Source organism: Dermochelys coriacea, chromosome 15 (genome assembly GCF_009764565.3).
Source record: "Dermochelys coriacea isolate rDerCor1 chromosome 15, rDerCor1.pri.v4, whole genome shotgun sequence".
NCBI lineage: Eukaryota > Metazoa > Chordata > Testudines > Dermochelyidae > Dermochelys > Dermochelys coriacea.
The window spans coordinates 15279257-15299593 of NC_050082.1; the positions used below are offsets into that span (position 1 = coordinate 15279257).

At 41.0% G+C, this 20337-nt stretch overlaps 1 protein-coding gene and 1 long non-coding RNA gene across 6 annotated transcripts in view; one reads left to right on the top strand and one right to left on the bottom strand.

Annotated features, from left to right (window-relative positions):
- LOC119843484 (septin-2) overlaps positions 1 to 20337 on the top strand; it is a 92581-nt gene that overhangs the window by 22317 nt on the left and 49927 nt on the right. Inside the window, exons 1-2 of one of the 5 annotated variants that reach the window (XM_043498075.1) lie at positions 9776 to 10125; positions 18633 to 18714. In XM_043498075.1, the coding sequence (XP_043354010.1) occupies positions 18658 to 18714 (57 nt within the window). In that variant the 5' untranslated portion in view covers positions 9776 to 10125; positions 18633 to 18657. Of the gene's footprint in view, positions 1 to 9775; positions 10126 to 17702; positions 18116 to 18153; positions 18268 to 18632; positions 18715 to 20337 lie in introns of those variants that run through there. The other 4 variants (XM_038372731.1, XM_043498076.1, XM_043498077.1 and 1 more) reach the window with 4 other exon arrangements.
- On the bottom strand, positions 686 to 19107 carry LOC122456798. Its single transcript, XR_006275870.1, has 3 exons — positions 19060 to 19107; positions 16124 to 16126; positions 686 to 3598 (listed from the first exon to the last, which is right to left on the bottom strand). It is a non-coding gene; the product is annotated as an uncharacterized LOC122456798 (long non-coding RNA).

Consider the following 20337-nt stretch of genomic DNA (forward strand, 5'->3'; position numbering starts at 1 on the left):
TTCACTGTGGTCAAATCATTAACTGTAAATGCTGGGAGAGAATGGATGGAAAGAGAAGTCCCCATGTGAAATATTTATCAATGAAGCACTGACCATCATTTCACTCAAATGTCTAGAAAATCCCCAGTGCATCTAATCTAGTCTGTATGCTTTTCATGTTGTTATTGTCCCATGTAGAGGACTTATTCCCAATTCCCTAATGTCCACAGGATAAAGCTTCTGTCTATTGACTGCTGAAGGACTTGTTCCTGCAGCCTTAGATTCTGATTCAGCAAAGCACTTAAGCACATTCTTAACTTTAAGCACATATATAAGTCTCCTTGAAGTGAATGGGATTCAAGCACATGCTCAAGAGTGCTTTGTTAAATCCAGTACATAGTACTTAGTACAGCCGTAGTGCTCTCCCCTCCCATTGAGTTCAGTGGGACTTAACGATGCTCAGTATCTTGCAATATTGGTCCAATATCTCCAGGAGCAGTTCCTGTAACACAAGGTAGCTGCTGCTAATTCAGCCATTACAGAAACGATACATTAATCTTTACTTTGTCTCACATCCCGTATATTTGCCCATATCAGGAACAGATTTACAGCCCAATGGGAAAGCAAGTTAAACAAGTTCCCACTAACTGAACAAAAAACAGCTTTATTTCATCTCAAGTGTTTGTCTAACGCAGCTGGTGTTCTGACTACATGTTCTGTATTGTACTAATTTAATGGAAAGGGTTCTATGCAGTGTGAGATTGATTTAGCTACATAACCTCAAATTATGGTTCCATTAATATAGTGGTATTTATTTAAAATCATATTAAATCGTTTCTTTAAAATCAGTTTTAACATTGCTTCCCACAAAAACAACAACAAATGATATAAAGTGTTTTTCTGGACACAAAAATTGCTTCCAATTTGACAAGATGTGACTCCAGACAGAATGCAAGATCAGAATGAAAGGAAGGGCTCTAATTGTATTGTAAACAATGAAAACTGAGGTCTGTCAGTGCCTTTTATAAAAGGCATTAGGACGACTTTGATGGAAGAACAGAATCAACATTCACTCAAAAATCAATATCATGGTAGTGTGTGATGCAGAAGTAAGTAAGGCTGACATTCACCATAGCAAGCTCTCGCTTACACTTGGGATATCCTGAAATAGAGGACCCAGTTCAAGTCCCCATTCAGGGTGACATTTCAAATATGCTCAAGTCCCATCAGCATCAATGGAACTTAAGCACGTGCTTAAATATGTGCTGAAGTTCTGTCCTGAATAGGTATGGACTTAAGGCCTTGCTTAACGGCACACTTTCCTGAATCAGTGCCTGTAAACAGAATTTGACCCACTGTGACGTTGCACTACAGCATATTCAGACATGTGCATGATATGTACTGCAATAACTGCATTACATACCATAGACTGCTATAGTATGGCACCGTGGAGCACATTTAAGAGGATAAGAGACTTAACTCGGCATTCCCTTGCTTTTGTCAGTAAAAACTGAACTTGTAACTGAGTTGAATTTTATGTATAAAATCTTTTACATTTGACAGTCGATTACCTTAACCAGAAGGCAGTTATAGCACGAGATAAATAGTTCACCACTGTTCGCTTCCACACTGAACCACAGTTTCCCCATCACCTTGCTCCAGGGCATATTGTGAACGAATGCCTGCTGCCCAAGAAAAAAAGATTATAGTTATGTCCTGAGGGGAAATTTTTTCTGCTTCAGAAGGATTTTCACTTCACAGATGAGAGGGGAAGACTTTATCCTAGACAAAACAAGTTATCTGCTTCAGACTGTTCATAATCTCATGTCAGCTGATTGAATCATGGACATAACTGACAGACATGCAAATGTAACAAATTTAAGTATAAGGATAGTCTAAAACACATGTCTGGGGTGGGGGGAAGAGTCTGCAAAAAGGGTCCTCTCCTGCACTCCTTACTCACCCAGGATTTCTATTGAAGTGATGTAAGTAAGATGATGTGGCCTGAGCAGGAGTGCATGATCAGGGTAGGATCAGCCTGTTCTAGAAACAACCCTACTATTGCAAATTGCAAAGATACAAACAGACTAATACAGGGCCACTCAAAATTTGTCCTGCTGATTTATAGCTTGTTAGGAGCCCAAGGGCTCCCTTTATTTGTTTAAAATGAAGGAGAAAGCTGCCACCCTTATCTTTAATAAGGTGGCGTGACCTACAGAGACTACAGGCTTGATTTACCAGGCTTCTGTGGAACTTCTGGGTCACCCTATCAGCACAACAGGGCTGATAACCCTGGACAGCTGGCAGATTCTTTGGGTAGTATGGAGGCTCCACATCCCACGGAAGGTACCAATACATGAGTGTGGCCAGGAGAAAATGGAAACTGGACACAGTGTTTCTATGCAAAGGTTATTACTGGCTGCTGGAATGGCTCCTTGTCAGCAATGTTGGAAATTATAGCTGTCCTAAGATGACTCTAACTTACACTGGAGGCTGAATTGGTCCCTGGCCCACCTCAGAATTGAGGAGCCACAAAGGTGGTATAAAGTTAATGGTCTCTGTCCAAATATGGTACACAGACATTGCCATCCCTGTTTGTATTTATTGAAATCCTGGCTGACAGTCCAAGACAGAGTCCAAGGAAATGAATTGGCCATGAAGACTGACCTACCCTTTCATCCCTTTGAGGAAATATATCCATCTCAAATCTGATAATCTGGTGCAGGCACACTGGTATACAAGGGTGGAGGTAGCTTGCATTACAACGGGCCTCTTGTGTTGCTCCCTCTCTGTGGTGGCTAAATGGACTTCATTTTCCATTGCTGTTGATATGGAACCTTTATCATTACAATGGGGTAAATTCTGCCCTGATCTATGTTGACGTCAGGGGATTGAGATGCATGTTGCCCAGGACTGTGAAAAATATGGCTCTGTGCTTGTTTAGAAATTTTAAAAAAGAAATATACTAAAAAATGAAAAAGGGTTGCTGATAAAAACGGAAACAGACTGCCTAGTGCTAATGGGACCAGTGAGAGCTGCTGCAGAGCATAGAGTTGGATCCCATAGGCAATCTGAAAGCTCAAAGGTATTTGGATGAGAAATATGACTCAGACAATCTGGTGAGAGGATATCTGAAGCAGAATGAGTTCAGCCTGCACTGCATTGTTCAAGATTAATTTGTGTGTGCAGATATACAGGCGACAGCTAGACTGTTTGCACAAGTGAGAACCAAAGTGCCAGGCTTGCAGAATATAAAGTCAGTGGAGCAAAAGAGATTTGCATATTTTCTGAAGAGTTACTTAACTTAAGACCGGCTGTCACTTCATTTCAAGTGGACCTAGGCAGTGTAGCTCAAAAGCGTGTCTCTCTCACCAGCGGAAGTTGATCCAGTAAAGGATATTACCTCACCCACTTTGTCACTGTGAGGGGTGGTGTTTTGGGACTTGGGCTCTGTGTGATAGGTATTTCTTCAAGGTTCTGAGCACACTGTTTCCACTGAACTCAATGGGAGTTGAGGATGCTCTATGTCTCAGAGGGGGCCATTGGCGAAAAGGACCTAGTTGTTCACCTGATGGTTCAGGATGGAGTTTGAATCAGTTGTTTCAGCATTTTTCAGAATCTTAGTTAAGGTTTCCCAAGAGTAAGGATTATAGTGCCAAGCCGCAAAGGCACTATCCAGTCTTTGGCAAATGAAGAGTTAATAACTTGGGTTCACACAGGTGCTGCAAGAACTATAAAGGCAGCTGCCCTAGGAACTAGAGGACAGCCTGGGAGAAGGCAGGCCTCTGAATCAAGAGGTGAATCTGGGTTGGTTCCCCATTTTTGGGTTTCTTATTTGTTCCATTTCCGATCTTTTAACTGTTGTCCCATGGCTGAGCTATAAAGTTCTCCCACAGAAAAAGACACAAGTTCTGTGTTTTGTGTGTTTAGTCGCTTTACCAGCCTGCAGTGTAGATAACAAAACTATGTTTCCTTTTGACAACGCTGTTTTGAAAATAGGCATCAATTCAGCCTTTTCCATAACAAAGATTGTGATCCCCACAAAAAATTCTGAATACTCTGCATATAGGGAAAGTTTAAAACAAACAAACAAACAAACAATATAAGACATAGACACCAAAAATATAATGGGGAAAGTTCACATATTAACATGTAAACAAAGAGAAAGCTGCTCTTTGTACAGAAAAGGGGAGGCATGAAAATGGAATAAGAGTTCTATTAATCAGAGCCTGAAAACAGAATCAGCCAATGGTGGCTCCAGCTATTACACAGTGTCCTGTAGTTGCATAATATTTTTTCTTTTGAATTATGGGGTTTTAGGTGTTTGGAAGTGCTAGAGTCATCCCCATCTTTTTAGCTTGTAACACTTCCATTACACTGCAGAAGCACACCCAATTCTCCTCCTCTTAGATATGAATAATGAATAATAAAGTTACTGTGAGTTAGTCACATCCTGCTGGGGAGAATTGTGCCCTTGGACCTGCAGTTCTGCAGAAAAGGACCTATGGGTTAGAGTGGACGAGAAGCTGGATATGAGTCAACAGTGTGCCGTTGTTGCCAAGAAAGCTAACAGCATTTTGGGCTCTTTAAATAGGAGCATTGCCAGCAGATCAAGGGACATGATCATTCCCCTCTATTTGGGATTGGTGAGGCCTCATCAAGAATACTGTGTCCAGTTTTAGGCCCGACACTACAATAAGGATGTGGAAAAACTGGAAGGAGTCCAGCGGAGGGCAATAAAAATGATTAGGGGGTTGGAGCACATGATTTATGAGGAGAGGCTGAGGGAACTGGGATTATTTAGTCTGCAGAAGAGAAGAATGAGGGGGGATTTGATAGCTGCTTTCAACTACCTGAAAGGGGGTTCCAAAGAGGATGGATCTAGACTGTTCTCAGTGGTAGCAGATGACAGAACAAGGAGTAATGGTCTCAAGTTGCAGTGGGGGAGGTTTAGGTTGGATATTAGGAAAAACTTTTTCACGAGAAGGTGGTGAAGCACGGGAATGGGTTACCTGGGGAGGTGTTGGAATCTCCTTCCTTAGAGATTTTTAAGGTCAGGCTTGACAAAGCCCTGTCTGGGATAATTTAGTTGGGGATTGGTCCTGCTTTGAGCAGGGGGTTGGACTAGATGACCTCCTGAGGTCCCTTCCAACCCTGATATTCTATGATTCTATGAAGTTGGAAATTACATTTTCCCCATCAAGTTATGGTTGGGAAAGTTGCAAAGTCAGGACAAAATCCTGCCCTTATTGCTTTAAAGTGTGCAAGGGAGGAGCTGATGGGTGCTGGCTAGAGGGAGTGTCCCCCAGAGTCATTTTGGCAGCTTAGCACATAATGGCACAGAGCAGGTGGGAACACATAATGTTACTGCTTCTCTGAAAAGGAGTAGTATGTGCTCCAACTACTCATGCTCATGAGTATGTCTTTGCAGGATTGGGGACTAGAGAATAAAACTAACATTCCATATCCACTGAATGTTTTTCTAGTACTAATTAGTAATATAGAACCAGACTGTTCCCATAAAATATACAGGAGAAGGCTAAGAAGGAATGAAAATCCCAGGAAGATTCCTCATGGCAGTCCCCCCACTTCCATTGGAGATGGGATTTACCTCTTCCTAGAACAGCTGTGATTCTGCCTCCACGGCCCATGTGTCCACTGCACTGGCTCTATGGATGGGTCTTGGGAATCATCTGGCAAACATGGTTTTAAGATTGCAGTATAATTATTTGGACTTTATATTGAGCCTGATCCTGTATAAGTTGTGAACCAAAGTAGGAACATTAAAGCATGTTGTAAGTATTGTATGGTGGAGTACTGGATTTACAAAAGCTCCATTGTAGCAACTCAGATAGGCATATGTATTAGCTCGTAATAACAAAAATCTGTCAAATACTCTTTCTCTGGTCAAAATTTGCGGGCTTATTTGTATTTTCTAATACATTGAATGTCAGCCATACAATATAAGCTCTGAATGTTAGTGTTTCAGAGTAGCAGCCGTGTTAGTCTGTATTCGCAAAAAGAAAAGGAGTACTTGTGGCACCTTAGAGACTAACAAATTTATTAGAGCATAAGCTTTCGTGAGCTACAGCTCACTTCATCGGATGCATTTGGTGGAAAAAACAGAGGAGAGATTTATATACACACACACAGAGAACAGTGTGTATGATAAACCCATTGTTTCATGTTCTCTGTGTGTGTGTATATAAATCTCTCCTCTGTTTTTTCCACCAAATGCATCCGATGAAGTGAGCTGTAGCTCACGAAAGCTTATGCTCTAATAAATTTGTTAGTCTCTAAGGTGCCACAAGTACTCCTTTTCTTTTTGTGAATGTTAGTGTGTAACTGGTAAATTAAATTAGGCTGCAGAATGAACAGCTCATGAATAGGGGACCTCCATACCTCTTTTAAAGCTATTGTTTCAGTAGCCTGGCCGCATGCAGACACCAAAGGACAATACTGCAGAAGTTTACATTTTGAAGGTTATCTCTGCAACCAGCAAGACTGGAAACTTCATTGTAAAACATGAAAGCAGCATGTTTTACAATCCCATCAACATTACAAAATAGAGCTGGTAAAAAAAACAGGAAAAAATCAGACATTTTGCAGTAATTTTTGTTTCATGTTGCAATGTACTTTTTCAAATCAAAATCCGTCATTGAAATATTTCATTAATCAATTATAGCTAAGGATATGATTCTATCATGGGGGTCACAGATTCTGTGATTTTCTGAGGCCTCCATGACTTCTTCTGGGCCCCAGACAGCAGTCCCAGGGTGTAAGCAGCGGCAGAGGTTGGGTCAGCATCCCTGGGACTGGAGCAGCGGCAGACAAACCCTGCTGCAGCAGCAGCCACAGGGCTGGAGCAGCTGCCAGCAGTCAGCCCCAGTGCTGCTGGAGCAACAGCCCCCACCCCAGGCCACCGGAACAGTGGCCAGCACTGGTGCTGCCAGAGCAGCGGCTGGTGGCCAGCCCTGGAGCTGCTGGAACAGTTGACAGGTGGTGAGCTCCAGGGCTGAGAGAGTAATGGTCCCAGCATCACAGGAACAGCGTCTGGCAGCCAGCCCCGGGGCTGCCAGAACAGCTGCCCAGCAGTAAGCCCTCGGGCTACTGGAACAGTGGCCCCTGGGCTGCTGGAACAGCGGCTGGCAACCAGCCTTAGGACCACCAGACCAGTGGCCGGTGGCCAGCCCCGGGGTCAGCAGAGCAGCATCCAGTCCTGGGTCCACCAGAACAGCTGACTAGCAGTCAGCCCCAGGGCTGCTGGAACAGCTGACCAGCGGTGAGCCCTGGGGCCAATGGAGCAGCAGTCCCCAGAACAGTGGCCAGCCCTGGGGCCACCAGAGCAGTGGTTCTCTGGCCTGGCAGAGCAGCAGCCCGTGGCCCACTGGAGCAGCGGCCGGGGTTGGGTCAGCCCCTCTGGGGCTGGAGCAGCTGTAAACCCCCAGCATCACTCTATTTGTCCCCCCAACCCATGGGCATTTTTAGTAAAAGTCAGGAGCAGGTTGTGGGCTTCTATGAATTTTTGTTTCTTACCCATGACCTGTTCCTGACTTTTACTTAAAATACCTGTGACAGAATATTAACCTTCATTATAGCTTTCCATTTCTGAAATAAGATTTTCGTTTTAATTAGTTTTTGGGTCAGCTTAATTATGTGAGGGAATTTTAAAAAAATGTTTATAAATTAAAACAAAACAATTTTCAGACATTTCTTGTTTGAAAATAGAAAATGATAAAAAGTTTGCATAGAAATAAAAAGCCATTTTTCAACAAAAAATATTTTCAATCTGAAAAATGTTGATCAGCTCTACTACAAAGTCAACTGTGCTGAGAGATCTAGTTACAATGCGGTTAAAGCCTGTTTGCATTTTGTAGTGCAGACATACACGTTGATAATGTGCAACTCTTCTATCCTGATGGCAGTGGTGTAGGTGGCTTCTTCTTGCACACATACAAAATGGGAAATGACTGCCAAGGAAGGAGTACTGCAGAAAGGGATCTGGGGGTCATAGTGGATCACAAGCTAAATATGAGTCAACAGTGTAACGCTGTTGCAAAAAAAAGCAAACATCATTCTGAGATGTACTAGCAGGAGTATTGTAAGCAAGACACGAGAAGTAATTCTTCCGCTCTCCTCCACGCTGATTAGGCCTCAACTGGAGTATTGTGTCCAGTTCTGGGCGCCACATTTCAGTAAAGATTTGGACAAATTGGAGAAAGTACAGAGAAGAGCAACAAAAATGGTCTAGAAAACATAACCTATGAGGAAAGATTGAAAAAATTGGGTTTGTTTAATCTGGAGAAGAGAAGACTGGGAGTGGACATGATAACAGTTTTCAATTACATAAAAGGTTGTTAACAAGGAGGGAGAAAAATTGTTCTTAACCTCTGAGGATAGGAGAAGAAGCAATGGTCTTAAATTGCAGCAAGGGTGGTTTAGGTTTGACATTAGGAAAAACTTCCTGTCAGAGTGGTTAAGCACTGGAATAAATTGCCTATGGAGATTGTAGAATCTCCATCATTGGGGATTTTTAAGAGAAGGTTGGACTATCACCTATCAGAGATGGTCTAGATAATACTTAGTCCTGCCTTGAGTGCAGGGGACTGGTCTAGATGACCTCTCGAGGTCCCTATGATTCTTCACTTGGGGGGTGGGAAGACATCGAAATCTGTGATGGTGTTTTTCACATATATGATTAGGCCATATTTCAGATAGTAGTGGTGGCTAGTTGTGAGGTTGTAACCATGGATATGGTAGCGGCTAGCCTGTTGGTCATCAGAGATATGATTTCTTGGAGTGTAAGGATGTCAATGTTATTGTCTTCAACATGTTTGCAAGATACTTGTACTTTGCCTGGGAAAGTACCTCAGTGTTATGTTGGAGGATCCTTGTTCCAGAACCTATCTGGCCTGAAGAGGGGCATTATGGTGGCTTGAGTTGTTGCTCTGAAGACTGGAGATCACTGATCGATGTTTGATCACTGGGTTGAAGGTATTAGATGTGGTTTCTCACTTAACAGAGTGGGCCGTGTGAAGGCTGCCATCTTCTACTCATGGGCAACCCTAAACAGCATCTGCACAAACCATGGCAGATACGGATACTTGCTGCAAAAATGGAAAATTAAAAACTCTCCAGTCTGTCACTGTCAGTGGTCAACCAGAAGACCCATGGAACATATAACAACTCAATGGCCAATTCACAAATACAAAAAAGGCATCAGAGTAATACACTGTGCTACTCCAGATGCAATTATCTGGCTTCACCATTTGAACATAAAATTATAGTTTTCAGAGTAGCAGCCGTGTTAGTCTGTATTCGCAAAAAGAAAAGGAGGACTTGTGGCACCTTAGAGACTAACAAATTTATTTGAGCACAAGCTTTCATGAGCTACAGCTCACTTCATTGGACGCATTATAGTTGTTGCTCTCCATTTACATCAGCCATATGAAGAAATGCAGACACGAGCTGACTTGTTGCAATCACAGCCTTAGGTTGAAAACTCTTTGGGGCAGGGATTATCTTTTTGTTCTGTGTTTGTACAGCGCCTAGCACAATGGGGTCCTGCTCTGTGGCTCCAGCTCCTAGGTGCCACGGTAACACAAATAACAGAAAAGCGCAATTTAAAAATCTTTTGCAGCAGCCCTAGCGATGGGAGCCCAGAAGCTATGAATGGGCTCCAAAACCACTGGGGGTGGTTTTGCAGCCCTCCTCCCACGGCGTGGCGAGGCGAGGCAAGGGGCCTCACACGAGGACAGCACAGGGGTGACGTCACGCGGCGACGTCACGCTGCTGTCCTCGCGCCACATGATGGTGTGTCGTCACGCTGCCAGCCGTGTCCCTGAGCCCGGCGGCCGGGCCCACCGCTCGGCCCCGACGGGCACAAGCCTGCGGCCCCCCCCGGCTGCCGGCTTTCCAGGCGGGCAGGAGAGACACTCGAGCCCCCTTCTCCCCCGTCCCTGACACCGCCCTCCCCTCCCCATCGCGTGAGCGGCAGAACCATAGAGACGCGAGGCCTGGAGGCGAGCGCCCGCGGTGCCTTGTGGGATGCCGGAGGAGCAGGGAGGGGGCGGTTCCGGTCCGGAGTGCGGCCTGGCAGCTGGGCGAGCGCGGAGGAGGCGAAGGCTCTCGGGGGGTTGGGCTCAGGTAAGCCGCGGGCAGAGAGTGGGGAGCCGAGTGCAGCCCGCTGCCGGCGCGGGGGTGTCTCTGCAGCCGCAGCCTCCCCCCGCCGTGAGGGGACGGGGGTGGCTGCAGCCGGAGCCCTGTTCTCCCGGGCCTGCCCTGCCCCTTCGAGTCTGGCCGCTGGGCAGGCCCCTTGTGGGTGCTTGCTACTGGCGTGGGGCCGGCTCTGCATCGGGCCGCCTCTGCCCACCCCCGCGCCGCTCTGCGCGCTGGCTCCAGCGCCTGGGCGGGGTGCCTGTAATGGGGGTACCTGCCTGGAGTGGGGTGTCCAGGGCTGCCTTAGAAGAGAGCCCGTGTCAGGCAGCCCGTCTCTCTTTCCCCCTCTGGCTCCCTGGCGGCTGTCAGAGTCTGAAGCGAGTGAAAGCCCCTCTCCAGTAGCCATGCCTTTTCTTTCTCTCCCTCCCACTCCCCGCAGCGCCCATCCAGCCTTTCTGGGGTGTTGGGCCGTGTCTAGGTCGCTAACTGTGTGATTTTAATGAAAGATAACTGACTTAATAAGATTTAACGATTAAGTATGCAGCACTGATGCCTTTTTAATGTCACAAGCCCAAAGCACGTTGGAGGCTCCAGGGGGAGGGAATGTGTCTGACTGGAACTCAGAAAATGGCAGGGCTTCTTTTGTAATCTGTTTATTGAAGACTGTTTTACAGATACGCAAAATACATTAAAAACAACAACAACAAGGAACGGGTAGATCTTTTTAGAAGGGGACTAAGGCCCGGCTGTTGCTGTTGGGCTCTGCACGGCATAGTTTAATCAGAAGTGCTGGGTGTGGCTGGAGCCAAGAAGTTCCAACTCCATTTGACATTCCTAAAATGCTTTCAAAATTGCAATATTAAGCATAATCTGAGGTTAGAAGCAAGGGAAAATGGGGATGTGGAAGTTGAAATGTAGATCCCACAGCTGGACAATAAGACTTAGTACTTGATTTGGTAGTTGATACGTGTTTTTTTAAATTATTTTATAGGTCTTACATTATTTCTCAGCATGTGGGAGGGAATCTAAACAGTATCATGGCAATTACATTAATATTTGCAATCCTTTTCAGAACATTTTTATTTTTGTGGATGCAGATTCTCTTGCATAGAACAACACAATGTAGTCTTTTGCCTTCCTCCCCCCACTTTTAAAGCTGTCTTGCAGAATTGTCACTAACCTTTACCAGCCCATGCACAGTATCTGCTCACCTGCCCTGTATTATGATGACTTATGGTGAATAAAATATAATTTTTTTTTCCATCAAAATTATTTTTCTTTGACAAGTGGATGATCAAACTTCTACAAGACCATTTTAAGATATATTTTTCACAATACGATAACTCTTTGAAAATGTTACCAGTAGTTGCTTGCTTAGGAAGGAAACACATTAATGACTTAATATGTATTATGTCTTTGAGTTAGATAACCAGCTCTATAAGACTTATTTCTTGGTGACTATATGTTGAAATGATGGCAAGAAAGGTTCTAGAGTACTGTTGGTGCTGTATAAATAATATTGGGAGAAGATAAAGCTGGATTTAAAATTAAAAAAAAATGCGTAGGGTCAGAACTTTAGATTTGTTCATACATTATTTATACATGCTGTTCTAAAAATCAGAGCTTTACATTTTTAATATAATGGAATTATTAGTCTTAAAACCACATGGAGAAAGTGTTGAATATTGACCATATAAATAAATGGGTCCTGGCAGTGGAAATGCCTACTACCAGGTGTAGTACTTATTACTGCAAGTCATATTGTTGGCTTCAGTGAAATGGCTACTTGTATAAGTGGTATGGCTAGTAAGTATTGGTAGGATCAGACCCATTCTGTTCTAGTGTAGGCCAGGCAAGATTGTTTTCTGGTATTCATAATCAGTGTAAATACTACAGTAACAATACTCTCTGTTAAAATTTCAATTTTCTGCTAATTTTAAACTTTTTGATCCAATGTGATTGTAATTTAGAATATTTTCTTAGGTGAGTTTAGTGTTCTTAATTAAAATAAAATATTTTTAAAAAATAGCCCTTGGACATAAAACTGCTCATCTTTAATTTCACACTGTGAGTGTGGTATATTTCATTATGTAATATAATGGATTTCATACCTGCAGAAAGGAGAAGAGAGAACTAAGCACTTTTGTGGTACTGTGGAAAGATGCCAAACCCATGACAACTTTTCAGCAGTGTTTTGTAATGTAACACCAGAATTGCATCGTTGCTGGAGTGTGTGGTGTGATTTATGTGTAAGTGAAGTAAGGCAGATTGTGGGGGAGAAGGGAAACTTATTTCCCAACTGAAAATAACTTGGTGAAAAATGTTGAAAGGTTCCTGAGCAAACATCCACTTTCTAAGATGTATCTGTCAATTGAATAGTCAAAAAACATCAAACCTTTCTTCATTAACTTTTCCAAGTCACTAATATTTAAAGACAAAAAACCTTGTAGTCAATACATTTGTATTAAAGGTAAATAGAATTGTTAACATTACAAATTTCTTAAGTAATGAGGGTGATAAGTGCAAAAGGGATTAGAGCAATAGTGAAGCATTATATATTGAATTACAGAATGTATACAATGTATAAGTTATATCAATGAGTATTTAAATCTCTTCATCCTATTTGGCCCATCTTTTCTTATTTCCTTATGTTCTGGTAGCTCAAGATCTCAGAGGTACTGTATTTGATACTTTTATTTAAACTGGTCTGCATCAAAAATGGGTGTATGTATGTACATAAGTCTTTTTTATAATAGAGAAAGTAAATTAAGGACATTGCATTTCCTCTGTTAAAGAATAGAAGCCATAAAATTATATCAAAAAGGTTGATAACACTGAATACAAGGTATTAAACTGGCCTGTCTGCCAATGCTGTAGCAGTAGCAGGTTTGTTTTTGGAAACAACAGTTAAATCCCTGCATTCTAGGTTGGTGGAAGTGACTTGCTTAGTTTCCTAAGAGAGGAAGTAAATGTACTTCTGCATTACTCTGAGCCATGGACGTGTAAAATAACATTCTTCAATCAGTGACAGCTATTTCCGTTCTGAATAAATCAGCAGCATAGTCAGCCTTTTGATATGGGGGCAGCTGTTGCCTCCCCTTACTAGGAATGGCCTAGAATTAAAATTTCTCTGTACTTTGATACTCCCCCACCCTACCCATTTTAAGAGTATGTCTAGAGAAGAATGTAATCCTCTTCTCCACCAAACTCCCATATTTCCTGGTATGCAAGAGGTATTCTAAACAGTTTTATGTTAGTCTTCCTTATAACATGCTTGAGTAGTTGGATTGGATTTCATTTGTCACAGGCTATTATGATAACAAAGAAATCATTCTGCAGTATTTAGTTCAAATGTTCTTGTTGGCTTACTGGTGGTCCACACTCTTGAAGACTGGGAGCATATGTGATCACATTGTGCTGATAAGACCAAGTCCAGCATATACACCCCACCACAGTTTTCACTTCTCCTGTGGTTCCTTCTTAAATTACCAAAGGATCACATATAATGTTAAGTATTGATTTCAGAAAAGGGGAATCCTTGCACAGTCTCCTGGATCTGTTTAAAGAATTGGTTATTGCTGTCACTCAAGAATTGTTTAAAATAGTATTTATAATCCTGTATAGAAGACTTCCTTGTAAATTTTCCATAGCATTTTTTTTCTCGTTATCATTAGGAAAATCCCATACTGCCTATTGCTAACAGTTTATGTCTTACATCCTGAAAGGAACAAAGGAAATGACCTGGTTTCCTTCCTCTTTGCCTCCCTGGATGGTTTTTTTTCATGGTAGAAGATGGTAGGGTGACATGCTTGTGGCGTCTATGTTTGCACAAGCACAGGCTGTAACTGAAATTGGTATTTGTCTGGTCCTTGGACTCTAGCACAGTGACCTGTTTAAGATGAGATTCCTGTGAGATCGGAAATATGCATTAGTACAGAACATGCAGTTCAGAAAGCATGCTTGCTGAGTGAAAATACACTTATTTATGTAATATAGCTCAATATACCTATGCAGAGAGGAAATTACTTTCAAAAGCCCATCTTGCTTTTGTAAAATGAAACCTTGTAAATGAAATTCAATTGTATTAAATTTCTGTTGTGCTAGAAGAGTAAAAAATGTAAAAGCAGGAGTTAGACTGCTTAATGTGTCTTATTAATTCAAGTGTACTTATCTTTATAATATCCTTCATTTGTACATGTTGCTTTGCTTGTCTTCTGACACTTGAGGTGGGTCTTTGAATGCCTTCTGCCATAATATGATCTGTTTGCTTTGAATTAAAATTGTTTTCACTAATTTTATTACCAAGTGTTGGTGAAAGTTCATACTGTAGTGTTTCTATACATGGCGCGGTTTCCCACCTGATCAAACTGATTTCTTTTAGTCATATTCTATTGTGTGACTCAGTTGAATGCATGCAGATAATAGTAGTTTGTTAGTCATTATTATTTACTACAGTCTGTCCCATCTTTATTACTAATCTACTCTGACACAGTGCTTCAGTACTACTGTGATTTGGTGCTTTAAAGAAACATGAAAGACTTTCTCCTAATCCATTCTTCTCTCTAGTTTTCATTACTATTAACTTAATGTTCAAACAGTTTTAAACTGGTCTCTTTTTAGTTTTGCTTTGCAGTAATGTGGCAAAGGGTCCAATAATATTTCTGAAAGCCTATTGATGTTCAGATAATTGTCATTGGATTGAATTAATTTCTAGATGACCATACCATTCAGGCAATATTACGATCCACAAGGTCAAAAGCTGAAATTACTTTAGCCATCATAGAGTAATAATTTCCTAGAAATATGTCTGGAGTAATTTTTTTAATATGGTAAAATAGTATTTTAAATGACAATACCTCAGTGGCAATGTGGATAGAATGTTAGGGACCTTTAAAGATAATTTGTATCATGTAACTAATAAAGTTGCTTGGTTTTGGGTATTTTATTGGCATATTAAGGGATTCTTTTAAATCACTTGGCTTTGATAAGTTTTGTAAAGTCATTGATTCATTGGTTTATAACTGGAATCCAAATTGTTCATGAAACATTCTTCATTGCAAAAGTGTTCATCTTATGTTGCATAATATAAACAATTACAAACTATTGAAGAATTATGCATGTGATAAGGAATAGAACTTGTTTCATTATTCCTCCTTTCATATGCTAGGTATAGCAAAATACTAGACAAAGTAATTAACTAGATACTAGTGTTATCAAGACTGTTAAGCAAACTCTTAAGATGTGATCAGCAGTTGCTCTTTCACAGAGTCGGATATTAACGAGCTTTTCATCAGAGTAGTTTGCAAGGCACATATTAGTTGTATAATAGGATCTAATGGAAAGTACAAACGTATCAGTAATTTGAATAGCTAAGGTAGCTTTGCTTCAAAACTGCACACTTCTTTTGGAAAATTGTGCTTACCGTGTATTACAAGAATTTTCTTCAGTATAAATGGGAACAAAAATTGTAAGCTATAGGAATATTCACTCAGAAGTATACAATGTACTGTTTATGAACTGCAGTGACTGAAATGGGTATCTCCAGATTTAAACTTAAAAAGTAATTAAGGGAATTTTAGTGCGGGTAAAAGGGGCTTGCCTATTCAACAACCCCAGATATTTTTTTTAATGTGCAGTAGGTAGAGTATAGTAGGTCTCAGTGTCAGTCGTTATCTGGGGTTCATTTCAAAGAGTGAAGAGATAGAGGGTGTTCTGTCTTCATTCCTATTCAGCCCAGACTTCTCTGCTTAGACTTCTACTTAGCTGACTTTTGAGACATTGGGTGTTGGACGCCTAAGAAGTGAACTGAGACCACCAACTCAATTCAGATACAGTAGAACCTCAGAGTTATGAACGCCTCGGGAGTAGAGGTTGATCCTAACTTTGAACAAAACGTTATGGTGGTTCCTTCAAAAGTTTATAACTGAACATTGACTTAATACAGCTTTGAAACTTTACTATGCAGAAGAAAAATGCTGCTTTTAACCATCTTAATTTAAATGAAACAAGTACAGAAACAGTATCCTTACCTTGTCAAATCTTTTTTTTAAACCTTCCCTTTTTGTAGTAGTTTACATTTAACACAGCAGTGTACCGTATGTTCTTTATTTCTTGTCTCTGCTGCTGCCTAATTGTGTACTTCTGGTTCCAAATGAGGTGTGTGGTTGACTGGTCAGTTCGTAACTCTGAGGTTCTACTGTAGTGTCATTCTTCCTGAGCCTTTCAGTCACTATGAAGTTAGGTTGGGTTTGAACTGAAAACCAAGAGGTAATACGCTCACTGTCCTATTACCAATCCCTGGAGACATCCAGCTCCCTGTTGAGAGAGTTAAAATTTCAGAGGACTGTGGAAAGGCAGAAAAAGAAAAACACCAATGTGTTCCCTTCTTTAGGAAGATTATTATTTATTGTAAACCTTGTTCTGTGAAAAGAAAAGGAGTACTTGTGGCACCTTAGAGACTAACAAATTTATTTGAGCATAAGCTTTCGTGAGCTACAGCTCACTTCATCGGATGCATGTAGCTCACAAAAGCTTATGCTCAAATAAATTTTAGTCTCTAAGGTGCCACAAGTACTCCTTTTCTTTTTGTGAATACAGACTAACACGGCAGCTACTCTGAAACTTGTTCTGTGAGAAGCTAGTTTCCGTGAGCCAGATGTACATGTGCAGTGGAGCTTAATAATTTTAGCTCCTCTGTTTTCCAAACTAGTAATTTTGGCTTGTACTAAAATGTCACTTGTAACATTGGTGGTGGTCTAGTGCACTTTAATTATGAATTATGTTGTTAGTTTCTAGGGAAAGGTGACAACAGACATTTCCAAATATAGAAACAAAACTTGGGCAAGCAGTTGCATCTGTAGGTTAAGATATGACTAGGGAATGGAATCGTTATCAATGCCATCTTTGCAGATCCATAATATTGGCTGACTGGAAACCCAACTCCTAGTGTGTTGTCATAAAAACAAACTCCATTGCTACAAAATCATACTTAAAACAACTTGGGAATCGTAATGTGGGCGTGCCTAGTTAGAGACACTCAGTAGCGTCATAGAAACAAGACTAATATTTCTTAACCAATGGCTGTGCCAGACAAAGAAACTGGATACATAAGGAGGTTGGTGGAGGAGAGAGGATGCTGAGTTGACCTTGCTTACAGGTTAGCTATAGTCTATACAGCCAGCAGGGAATTTGAAACTTTTGCTTCTGGACAAACTAAAAACGACATCAGCTGTGAATACATTTTCCTCTAAACTCCAAGTTGCAATTACTGTTAACTTGTATTTGCAGAGCTAAGTGACCAAGTTTTTATATTAGGATTTGGCTGAGCAGTTGCATCTAAAGTTGTGCCACATCCTGCTGGCTAGAGTAGCTACTACTAAGCGTTAGGGAAGCATCTGTTTTCTGAGTGCACAGGTGTCTGCATAGGTCACTTCCACTCTTTCTCAGCCAAGAGCTGTGTTGTCAACAAGTCAAGCTGTGAAGTATTCCTTCCTCCTCTCCATTTCCTTTCGGTGTTATGTAGCTGTTCTGAGTAAAATGGACCGTTAGTCTATATAGCACAGCTAGTATTTTTCAAATGTGGAGATGTGTGAGGCTACTGAAAGATATAGCTCTTCCAGATAGCTAGCTGGTGTTGAAATACAGATACTTTTGACATACGCATTAACATTGTCGTGAATTTTCATTTCCAGTGGGTATTAACCAAATGCCAGGCTTCTCTCACGTTCAGTGTGGTGGTAATGTTTAGAGATGACATTTACATTTAGAATACTATTTTCAGTCACTTCTGTCGCCCTCAAAGTCTGTGGGTATTTTGGTTTTCTGGAGAAACTTCTATGTGCTCTCAGATGAGAAGTTTGGGAAGTTTGTAATGAAAATTCACTAAAATCCATTTGGCTATATGTAAATTATTCCTGTGAGTGGGGAATGCATTTTTCAGCTGTGAGAAGAAAAAGGGGAGGAAATGATTCATGGCGGGGTAAGGAGGGAAAGTGTATGGGAGTGTCAGGGCATTATTAGCAAACTGTTGAATCAAAACAAACTAAAAATTACATCTGTACTGTACTGGCACTGTACATCCTCAGATTCAGTTAGGTGCATCTGTCCCCTATTTAAAGAAGCAAAATTAATGTAAGGATACAGAGTTCTAATTAACTAGGTTTAAAAAATTTAGTGTGTTAAAATCTTTATTTACAATTGCTTATTCATAACATTTAAAGTGAAGGATTTTGTTTTGTGATGACTTTAACCCCGTTATTTAAATAGCTTCACTTGGTAAACCGTATTATCCTTATTGCAGCTACTAACTGACAAAATCTACAGAATCAAATGCAGAATAATTTATTACTAGACTACTCCCTGTATGTTGAGGAAAACCATGTTAATTTTCCTTTGGCATATTATAATAAATATGATAGGTATCCATTCTTGGACATGTGCTTAAACTTGTGATGAATCTAATCTATAGTACTGCTAACAAAGGTCTTGTTTTCTAGGTTCTGAAACTTGCAGTGACGGAACATGTCTCAGTCAGGTGAAAAAGTAAAGGTAAAGAGAAGCTTGCATAATACAAATGTGGTATATAATTCTTTTGAACCTTTGAAAATACTCATGTTTTCACTGAAGTAGTAAACATTCCAACGAAATTTATTAGCTCAAATATATTTCTTAAATTTACTGAAAAATGAATGTGTATGTAATCCTAGTAATATAGTTTCAATAAGTTAGCCAGTCTTCCTTTATCTGGTATTCTTGTATTTATACACAGTGATTGATGTCTGTACTTCATGCAAAGTTCTTAATTGGGTATAAGTTACAATTTAAGATTTTTCCCATCTGGGTGAGTTGTAAAAGGCTTATTTGCAAGTAAAATAACTGCCCTTTGGTGAGTGATTTTAGTTCATGAGTATTTCACAGAATCACAGAATATCAGGGTTGGAAGGGACCTCAGGAGATCATCTAGTCCAACCCCCTGCTCAAAGCAGGACCAATCCCCAATTTTTGCCCCAAATCCCTAAATGGCCCCCTCAAGGATTGAACTCACAACCCTGGGTTTAGCAAGCCAATGCTCAAACCACTGAGCTATACCTCCCCCAAAGTTTGCAGTATATCATTTTATTAAATTCTATCTTTCATGTTAAACTCCTGTGTCTGTCTTGAATAAAAGTTTGTTGCTATCAATAAGCTCAGAGGGCCCAGAATTCAAGTGGCTGCAATTCTTGTTTAGGCCTAAAATAGATATTGGGTCAGTTCATAACAGAATGAAGTGGACTGTTATTTTTATGGCCCAAATCTATCAGATACTTTTTCAGGTACATTTCTATCTCTTCCTTTTGTGTCAAAGATTTAGCACTGTGAACTTCGGAGCTTTATGTTCAGCTATATTACTAACTTGTTGACTTATGTGACTGTAGTTGCATCTTGGGAGGTGGTGATAAACTCAATATTCTGTGCATTACTACCCAGTGTGTTTGTGTTTCTACATGTATTTACAGAAATATTTTTCCTCTGCATTTGTACGCATGCATTCTTAAGTGCTGAAATTCACTATATTTAGCCTATATCAGGAGAACCTATTTCTAATATCTTTTCAATTTGTAAATGTCAGTGATTTTAAGATTGCTTATGATTTAAATCTTTCATTAACTTTTTAACGTACCTCATTGAAAGAGTCAGCTTTAACTCTGTCATTGCCACATGGTGACTGCCCCTGCAAAAAAAAAGGAGCAGGGTCCAATGTACTTGGGCTGGTTGCCTGCTGCGAAATTGGTCTTAAGGGTAGGCTCTCAAGCCTTATACAGGGCGAGACAGCTGCTGGTGGGTTTGGCAGATGCTTGCAGGCATTGTGGGGAATTAGAAGGCCCATGAGTCCATAGGCCCTCCCCTTTCTGAGAAAACAAAAAACTCCAGGCAAGAGGTGCTGGGAAATCGGGAAGACAGATCCTCAGGTAGGAAGGGCTGTGCCCAGTTTGGGACTGGGGTGAGATAAATTAACTTTGAAGGAGGACTGACCCTTTGGAAGAAGGGTCTGGGCCCAGCTCAAACTGGGATGAAGATTTTGTAGATTGGAGGTCTGTTTTGATTGACTTTGTTCAGGACCTAATACACTGGACCCCAGAAAAGGAACGTTTTGAATATCTGGGCATTGTGGGTTTTTAAAGGGGTCTGAAGTGAAGGGGATACTGAAGCAGGCCTTAGCAG